Raw genomic sequence first — 10293 nt, forward strand, 5'->3', positions numbered from 1 at the left:
CATTTTACTCTGTTCTGGCTAGACTGCGGGCTATCTAGGGAGAAACATAATTTTCTAGACTTTTAAAAAACCTATTTATCTGTGAGCAATTCATACCCCTGATTAAAGACACCACTCCCTGGACAGGGACTGCTTCTCAGACGTCTTATCTCCCCTCATGCTATGGCTTCTACCTCCTGAGGAGACAACTGTGCATTAGACACTGTGCATCATGAGCTGAAGTCCTTGCACCATGTGTTCTTGTTTACTCAGAGAACATCATGTATATAAATCCAGAAAGGAATTCATCATGTTCTGTATCTGAACTGCAAGAAAGTCTTGGGGTTACAATAGTAAATACATACAGAATTCCTGAGGCCTCCAGATGCTTCTGCCCAAGAAGGGGCCTTCTGAGCTTGTCCCTGTCAGAGCTATGCCAAGCACCTGGCCTTCTAGTCACTCCCCCAATCCCTCCCCTTTACTGGCACATAGCTGGGCTTTGCCAAGGCTGCTTTTCTTTGCTTAGACACCATTTCAACTGTTGCTTACTTTTCCTCATCTTGATCCAAGGTGTCTGAGAACAGCTGAGTGCCACTGTGGCCCCTCTGAGACTGTGCCATGGCCACCAATTTGTCTTGCATTTTCCCAGCACTGCATCTTTTTGGGGTCTTGGTGCTATTGCTGTGCCCTTCCTGCTTGTGTGGTGAGTACAGAGGTTATGGGAAAAGGGGGTATTTTCTCTAACATATGTAGAAAAATACCCAATTAAGAATTAATCAAATACAGTGAAATGCAGGGAGATCAGCTCGGTGCTTTGTGACCACCTAGAGGGATGGGATAGGGAGGGTGGGAGGGAGACGCAAGAGGGAGGAGATATGGGGATTATGTATATGTATAGCTGATTCACTTTGTTATAAAGCAGAAACTAACACACCATTGTAAAGCAATTATACTCCAATAAAGAGGTAAAAAAACAAAAAGAAAAACAAAACAAGTTCAGTGAAATGATGGTATATCATAATCTTTTTGAGAGAGTGCAATGAACTATATTAATAAGAAATAAAATTTAAGTATAAAAGAAGTTGTTCCAATTCAGATAGAGGATTTTATAGTGTCTAGAATAACAAAGTGTTGAAATGCAAAAATTCTTGTGAGGCTGCTTTAGCAAGGAATAATCTTTAATTTTTAAAACAATTTCTTGAATTTAAATGCTCTAAAATGCTTAAGACAGATTACTTTCCAAATAGGTTAATTATACCATCTACAATCTTAGTTATTGCTTAATTTTTAAAAATTCCATCCATAAACAAAAATATTTTCTGTTATTACAAATACGGAGTAAATTTTCTAGAGTAAAAATATAGAGTGCTTCATGAATTCTAAACCATTATATAAAAGTAAGGCATGGTTATTGAAATGTAAGAAAATTTTTAGCAATGAATGAGAAGCCAAAGCATTTGAGAGAACTTACCAGAACTGAAGACCTGTCACTATGAAAATTAATTTATTTTTACAGAATTTAGATGGAAATGTCCTCTAAGCAAAGTGATGTTTTATTCTTTTGTTAGCTAACATTTTATCTAGGAGAATTAATTTTCATAATAAATTTAAAATATTTATGAATTTGTTCCCTGAAACAGCTGTCATGGCATAAAAATGGGAGATTTGGGATAGCTTAGAGGGAATATTCCGAGCTGAAAATAATGGCTGAATGCTCTTATGTGAGCTAGCTTACTGATTTAGAAATGTGGAAGCCATGTTTTCTTCCTCACTGAGACTGGTAAGGGGGAAAGCATGGGTTAATTGAGGAATATCTATATTTGAAAGATGATTTTTTCATATCAGATGCATGAACATTATTGAGGGACAGTATTAATTTCGGTTATAGTATCAGTACAGGATAAAGAACTTTATGCTTGGGGGTTTTCAGTCCTCCAACTTTATCTCTAAGTTCCCCTCTTCTAGAGACTGAGGTAGTAGAGGAAAGCCTTATCAAATTTGTCAACAAGTCTTTCAATTATTTTTTCATGTTTCTGTTTCCCTTTCTCTTTCTCTTCTGTTCCCTCAAATCTTCCCATTACCCATGACCCCGACTCTTTGAAATGGCATTTAATGTCTGCCAACTCTGATGTAAAACTCCCTTTCTGATTCTGCCTCCCCTCTCTCACAGTAATGACCTTCTGAGGCCAGAGACTTCGCCATTGCCTCAATATCCATCTGCCTCTCACATCTTGTCAACTACTTACCTTCTATCCGTCCTTCAAGGTATCTCCAACTTATTCCTGGATGCCTTCCCTGGATACTCTGGTGCCCAGTTCTGTCACCACCTTCTCCTACAGAACTAATTTCCTGTTCTAATCCTCTGGCACAAGTGTGACTAGTGTTGTGGTAGAACTATTTGTATGGTTAAATCTTATGTTTTAAAGTACACTGCAAGAAAAACCTAGTACAGAACTGTATATATGTACTTACTTATAAAAACTCAGAGCCATTTTTATATTTTTATGGAGGTGCTTAATCTGAGGTTTAAGAAAGGCTGTATGGAAGCTGTTGATTTATACACAGATGAATTTCTTTTCCTCACAACTAAAACAGAACTTACTTGGAGTTACCGTTACTATGCTTTCTGAACCCTCCAGAGTTGAAGTTTTGGGAGGAGCACAGGTAAGGGAAACAAGAACCTGAGCTGGCTCTTGGCCTCATGGGTATTTAAAGCTTATCCTCTCTTGTGAGTTTTTTTTTTTCTTTTTTAATTGGTCCTTCATCATCACTGAGGATCTTCTAAGCGCAATTTACAGTTCAGAGTCTGGCTGATCCAGGGATCCACCTCTGATCCTGGTTGTTCATTTCCTATTTCCTATCTCCTAGGTATCATCTGGTGACTTCTAGAGTTATTTTGTTTTTACAGAGGGCTTCCTCCCACCTCAGGAGACCCTTTTGGACTGGCCTGAGGACAATTCCACCATGACTGTCTTTCTCATGCAGCCCATTTCTAATCTACTGGAAGTGCTAACTCAGCCTTGCTTCTGATAATGTCAGGAGTCCAGGCCAACCTCAAAGCAACAGAAATCTGTTCTTCAGTCTCACCTTAGAGCCTTAGAGTGCCTGTTACTAGACAGCCCATCCTTTGCCTTTTAGATTTCTCAGACAGGAGCTAGACACTAGTTTGCTGTGACTAATGTCCCCCCAGCCTGAAAGGAGCCACATTAGGTTTTCTTAGTGATCTTCTGAGGGTCCTTCTCTCAATGTGAAGCATAAATTCTCTCACACATTAGCCTCACCTGGGACTGCAGGTGGTGTTCACAGGATATCGAAAGCTTTATAAAAATACTTCCCCAAGTATTATTCTTAAAATAATTTAAATTTCTGACCTGTCTTAAATTCCTGACATTGTCTTTAAGTGAGGGAGGTAAGAGTTTTCTAACTGGTTTCTGAGCTACTTGCTTAATCAAATATGGAGCATTGCTAGACTTTGCAAGTCACAGGAGAGTATTGCTCTCCAGCCCAAACTTTCATTTTATGGCCTTTAAGCATCCATTGATGCCGTAGAAAGTGAAAGTCCAATGATCAGTACCGAGAGCAGAATTCCAGAAAGTGACAGTGGACTTTTGTACTAACACAAACCTGAGTTGAATCCTTAATTTGATTCATGTTACTGGTACTTACTAGCTATGACCTTGTAAAGTTGTGTTTCCTTTTCTCTAATGTGAGTCTGATGCTCATACGGCCTCAGAGAGTTAGCATGAGGATTAAATGGTATAACATATATATGATGACTAACACAGTGTCTAGCAAGTGGTTAAGAACTCAATAAATCATTCCTAGTGATTTTAAGTAAATGAAACATACCTCAGCAGTATAATTTAATGACTTTGTTCTATAAAATGGGAAGAGTCCATCACTCTGAATAGTTAATTAAACTCTAGCTCATTCTCTTCTACCCTTCTCTTTTGCCATTCAAGACTGCGACATGTTTCCTAGCATTGCCCATGGATCCTATGAAGATGTGAGTCCAATTTTTTCCTTTACTACTGTGGTGCAGTATAAATGTGATGAAGGATATGTTCTGGTTGGAGAAGAAAAAATCACCTGCAGAAATTCACATTGGTCATCTCTAGTTCCTCAGTGTAAAGGTAACTCCACTTTACTGATGGCCCTTGCTAAGATGGTAGGACTGCCATGCAAGTTCTGACAGTGTGGTTTCCCCCCAGCGAGAGGCAGCACTTAGAAATTTGTATGTATGTATGTATTTATATATTTATTCATTTCCTGTATTTAATACTTGGATGTGGTACTGTGCTGTTTAAAAAATATGTGCGGTATTAAAAAATATTTGTCTCAAAAATATTCTATGTTATCTTCCAGAGCTTTGTGCTTTACCTTTCACATTGATATCCCCAGCCCACTTGGAATTCCTATGGGTTTATAGTGTAAAGTAGTGGTCAAAATTTGTTTTTCTCCAATGAGTAGTCAATGAACCCAGCACCACATTAAATGGACAGTAGTTTTTACACTGCTTTACAGTGCTACCTTTATCAATATTCAAGAGTTAGAGATAATAATTTTTAATTTAAGAGAATAGTGAGGATTCAGCAAAATTTTAGTGAATTCCTGTGAAAGTTAGAATGAGGACTCATGGAAAAATCCCAAACCTCCTTGAAGTATCTGATATCTCCATTAGTACCTGGTGCATGTCATCACCTCCTCATAGAGAAGCTGACCTGATATGAGACCAAGATTAGGTGTGCAATTTTTTTTTTTTTCTTACCACACGGCTAACAGCAACTCGAGTGTCTAATTTCCCACCATTGTCTCCATTTAATACAGGAAGATACTAAGGGCATAAGAATAGAAATTACATACTTAAGATGCTGAAAAGAGTCAGGTTTTGACATACAGTAGTTTTTAAAACTCAGATTTTAGACCACAATACCTAGGTTTATATCATAATCATGTCACCTAAAAGCTACGCAACCATAGACAAGTCACATAAATTGTCTTTACCTAATTTTTCTCTCCAGCAAAGTGTAGACAATAATAGTGTCTTATGTTGGTGACAGCTATACATTAACATTAATATTGTTGTTATTAATTTTATTGTTATAATAATACAATAAATGTAGTTAAAGAACAACTCTCAGACTGCAGGCAAAATTTATTATCAGTGTTTCTCACCCCCCAGTATTCTTTCCTATTGTAAGATCTTATTCTGAGAATCACAAAATGATCAAAATCGTGTTTCCATTACAGCTATGTGTCTGAAACCAGAGATAAAAGATGGAACTGTGTCTCTGGACAAGAATCAGTATGTTGAGTCTGAAACTGTCACTGTCCATTGTGACTCTGGCTATAGTGTGGTCGGCTCTCCGAGTATCAGCTGCTCAGAGAACAGAACCTGGTACCCAGAAGTGCCCAAGTGTGAGTGGGTAAGTGGCAGACACTCCGGGGTATTCTATCACATTGTAAAAATTGTAACCTGCTCCAGAGCACTGTTCCAGCCAACACTGATGAGATCTGACTTTTATTGGGACTCATTTCTGAGTTGTTTAAATCAATTTCAGAATCAGCACTTTTACTCTCAAAGCACATGTTGAGCTCTTAAAGCAAGTTCTAATTCTCTTATTTTATAGCAAGAAAGACCAAGCCCCTAGATAGGAGGGTTCCATAGATACAGGCAACCTGGCTCCCAGCTCTACATTTTCTATTACAGTAAGTGCTATGCTTTTGCATAGACATCAGATCCATCCCTTCAGCTGACCCTGAAGAAGTTCCCTGGGTATCTTCTGCAGTGCTGTTCCTTCTCTGCTTAGTTTCATTGCTGCCTTAGAGCAATGCTGGTCTCGATCTTAGGGCAAATACTTTGCTGAGATGCACAAAGTATCTTCTGATTTCTTGCATCAGTCCTAAGGAGGGTCTTGATACTCCAATTTCATTGTCATCAATAGGCATCCTGAAGTAATCTTATACCTTCCCAGTTTGGAGAGAAGCCTCTCAAACCATCCTTTTATCTCCTTTAGGAAGTTCTCTCGGGCTGTGAGCAAGTACTCGCAGGCAGGAAACTCATGCAGTGTCTTCCAAGTCCAGAGGATGTAAAAATGGCCCTGGAGGTGTATAAACTGTCTCTGGAGATTGAAAGATTGGAGCTACAGACTTGAAGTGGAGCACCAGTTAAAAATCAGTACATCTATTTCCCCTCTCTTCCCCTTAAAAACAGAGAATTAGGTACATTTCCCTTATTAGCAACTCTACTGGTCCTTAAGTGCTATTATTTACTGAAAAAATACCTGTGTTAGAAGAATCTTTGAAATTTTTGACGCCACTGCTAATGTGGAACTCTTGGTGGTTTATATCCTATCTCATTTTAAGCTCCTGCTTCCTTAGATTTGGTAGAATGGCAGAAATAAATCATCATCTATCAAAAATGCTGTGTCTTTGTTTTCACTTTGATTCCCTTGGAATGAGGAATTAGGGCCCTATACCAATCACTTCCGGATGCTTCTCTAATTAATGCTTCTTTTCTATTTTCATACTGGAGCCTTGTCTGAGATGTATTTACACTACATCTTCACTTCCTACTCACCCTTCAGTGCCCAGGTCAAATATCACATCTTCCTCCGTCTTTTCCTTTCTCTTTCTATTGATTACCAATATTTTCTCTGGAACAACTTCTCAGTTCCTCTTTATATTTAAGGTATATTTGGTTTTGCTTGACATACACTCCATCCAATAATAACCAGCTTGGGATGCCTTTGAAAGCCTGTGTGAAACCCAAGTATTCTTCTTGAGCATGTCCAAGTCTTCCCATCCAGTGTGATCACTCTTTTCTTTAATACTTCAACTAAAATAGCTTTAGTGTCTCTTTTAGGACAGATTCTCCAGAAGCAGACCCTGAGAAGAGAATTTGTGTGAAAGTAATTTATTAAGGAACTTCTCCAAGTTCTCAAAGGAGAAATGGGAAAAGGAGTAGGGTAAGCAGGATGGGACAGGGAAGGCACGTAGTAGGGTGACCAGGCAAAGTCGAAGGAGGGTGGCTTAACCTTGACCCAGAAGGGAACCCTGGACTATAAGTTTGTGTACATTTTGTCCCAATTCCAGGTAAAGGAACTGGGCTTTCGTTCTGCTGTACCAGTCAGTTATTGGTGAAGGGACACCCTGTGGGCACATGAGCCCCCAGGGCATCCAGCTCTTTCTGTGTGACTACAAATCTGACTAGCAGCCTGAGGGGAGTCCTCCCAAAAGAGTGGAAGTATAACCCTAAGAAACCAGAGTACACAGAAGCCTGAGAGTAGAGCACAGAAATGGTAAAGAGGTCTGAGGGCCTGGGTAGAGCTTTCAATGCTTATCCCACACGTGTTATTCTTATATCTCTGGATATTCTGGGGAGCCTTATAATTTCTTATGGTCACCTCTTCTTCCATTTTTTTGCCTCCCCAAATGTCATTCTCACTCATGCTTACTTAGCTACTAAGGCTGGCCTCTGGTTCTCCACTGCATCTTGATCAATTATAGAGAACATCACCTCTTTTCTTTGATTTCTTCAAAATAGCAGTCACATAAGAAAGTTGCATAGCAGACTTTTACTAATGCTCTTGAGTTAACAGAGGGATGTCTGGCTGGCTGCACAAGACTGGACTTTCACATCGAATGTTACATAACTGTGATCTTAAAAGACCATTGCCTTTCCCTGCCACCAGGAACCTCTTCTAGCTGACTTTCTCAGCATGACCCTGCCAGCCTCCCGAATTTTCTGGTCTGATGCTTTCCCTTCTCAAATCACTCCTTATCACACTTCATCTGTTCTTGCTATCACTGCCTCGGAAACCCATTTCTTTTTACTTTATTAGGGAAAGCATTTTAGCAATCTGTCTTTCCCTAGTTTCAGGGATTTCATATCCAAAAATCCATGAATGTACTCAGATAAACAAAGGACTATCCATTCCAGGTCTGGGCGCCAAGTTGTAGAGAAGATTCAGAGGCATCTCTGAAACCTGAGTCTCATATTTCCTCCCCTGCAAGTCTCCATCCAGGGCAGTGTGGAGACCTTTCCACACTGATGTGAATTATGCCACAATCTTTCATGTGTTAATTCTAAATTAATTACACATAATTATAATTATTGAAGTAATATATGTGCAGGAAAACAAGAATTCAAACCTTACAAACGGATTTATAAAAAATAAGAGATTCTTCCCTCTTCTGCCTTATGTGATATGAACTCATATCACATGACTTTTTATCTCTAAACATATATTTTGATTTCCTGCTACAAAATTGATCAATCTAGCATCGACTTTCCCTCTCTTCTCTCTCTCCATTGGTCAGTCTCATTTAATTTTATATATTTTTAGTGATTACTTATCTTTAGGGCTTTAAATAATGTACTTAAACCTCTATTATTTATGCAACTTTATTTTTAATAATTTAATATTTTATTAAAGTATTACAAGCAAATAATTAAAAAGTCAAATAATCCAAAAAAAAACCTTTTAATGAAAACCCTAAGATTCTGATCCACTCAATTCCACCCTTTGGTCTCTTTCCCCCAAAATAACCATTTTCAACTCCTTTAGCTCTGTGTTATGATGTTTATCTACATATTTCCAAATAATATTCTTATTATACTTATGTTTGTTATTTTTAAACATTATGTATTGACTGATTAAGCAAATCTTGATCTTTGCTAAGCCAAGGTAAGCTTAACAGTGATCTGTGAATATATTGCTTTTCAGCTCTTTAATTTTTAAGGCATTAATAATTTATCTTGTTTTTTGTTTAGTTTTCTATGTTTCTATTGCTGATTCTTGCTACGTGCTCCAAAAGATCTGTCATAGTCTAGCAATCTAGTTCCTAATGCTCAGACATGTCAGATGCTGTTTTAATTCCACATACTTCTCCACCCTCACTCCTGGATATTTTCTTCCCAGGCTCTCTTCTCAGTGATTCTGAAATAAATGGTTTACTTTTAAATCTTAGGTCTTCTCTTTGCTGTTCTCTTTATTACTTTGATTCCAAGTCTTTGTTCTGGTGTATTTCCTCATTTTTGTTGGAACAGATCCTTCAGAAGGTGCCTGGGAAGTAAATTTTTGAGTCCTTACATGTTTAACTTTTTTTTCCTACCCTCATAGTTAATTGATAGATTGTTTGCATGTAGAAGTTTGTGTTCTCAGAATTTTGAAGGCATTTTCCCACTGCCATGTGCCTTCCATTTCTGCTATGGAAGAATCCACGGTATTCCAGTTCTTGTTACAGTGTTGTTGATTTTTATCTTCTCTCTCTCTCTCTGGGAGATATTAGTATCTTCTCTTTATCCCTGTGGCCTTGCTGTAAGATGTTTTTCATACATTAACTTGGGTACTTGTTGGGAATTTTTGACCTGTAAACACATAACCTTTAGGTCAGGGAAAATTTTTAAAATTTTTTTCTGTTATTTTCTGTTTTCATTTTATTTTTGTCTTATCCCTCCACCTCACCCACCTCAGAACTCCCTTTAGTAAAATATTGTTTTAACCTTTTTTTTTTCTGTCCTACTTCCCATATCTTGTTTTTTGCAGCCTACTTTTGGGAAGATTTTCCTGACTTTGTATTTTAAGATTTTTATTGAAGACTAAAATCTATCACATTTTAATTTCCAGTAACTTGCTCTTGTTCTCTACATGTTCTTTTAATGTATTATTCTGTTCTTTCATCATAGATTCAATATCATTTTTTCTGTCTCTGAAAATACTAATTATAGGTGGAGTTTGGGGGACATTCCTTTCTCTCTATTCATACAAAAGAGTGGGACCCTTAAATATTGATTCATATCTCTGCATGTTGAGTGAGGCTTCTCTACTGGTGAACTTCTTTGTAGCATGGTGGGCAAGAAGGTTTAACTATTTGTATGTTTGTTTTATTTTTAAATGGGACATGTATCTATCGGTCTTTTCTTAGGAGATGCTCAGTGCCTTCTGAGAAGATTTCTGTAATCCCTTCCTTACTGATTTATCGAACTTAGTCTTTTCTCTTGAGTTTCTAACACTTATATGTACTACTATGTAAAATGAAGAAATGTGTGCTTCTAAGTTTATGTTCAACTTCACTGTCCTTTCCACCTGTCAACCTCTATCAACATACTATTATTTTTATATTGCATCATTTATAGCCCTTTGATTCTATTGAGTATCTCTGACCACTACCCACTGAAGGTAGAACTAACCTCTGTCATATACTGTACTTACCATTTCATTTGTGGGCTTTGTTCACAGTAAGTGTTCAAAAACCATTTCATAAAAGGATGTTTGAATTCCATGAGCTAAGATTTAGTACAAAAGATCA

The 10293-nt window shown here is 37.8% G+C and overlaps 1 protein-coding gene across 1 annotated transcript; it reads left to right on the forward strand.

Annotated features, from left to right (window-relative positions):
• Positions 1–490: 490 nt before the first annotated feature.
• On the forward strand, positions 491–6151 carry LOC111184736 (apolipoprotein R-like). Its single transcript, XM_022593543.3, is given in 5 exon segments — positions 491–682; positions 3942–4112; positions 5230–5405; positions 5997–6125; positions 6128–6151. Coding segments are annotated over 5 exon segments (585 nt in total). The 5' UTR covers positions 491–597.
• The last annotated feature ends 4142 nt before the right edge of the window (positions 6152–10293 follow it).

This window comes from Delphinapterus leucas, chromosome 1, assembly GCF_059928025.1.
Source record: "Delphinapterus leucas isolate spDelLeu-1000000601 "Yukka" chromosome 1, BTC_Dleu_Yukka2, whole genome shotgun sequence".
Lineage (NCBI taxonomy): Eukaryota > Metazoa > Chordata > Mammalia > Artiodactyla > Monodontidae > Delphinapterus > Delphinapterus leucas.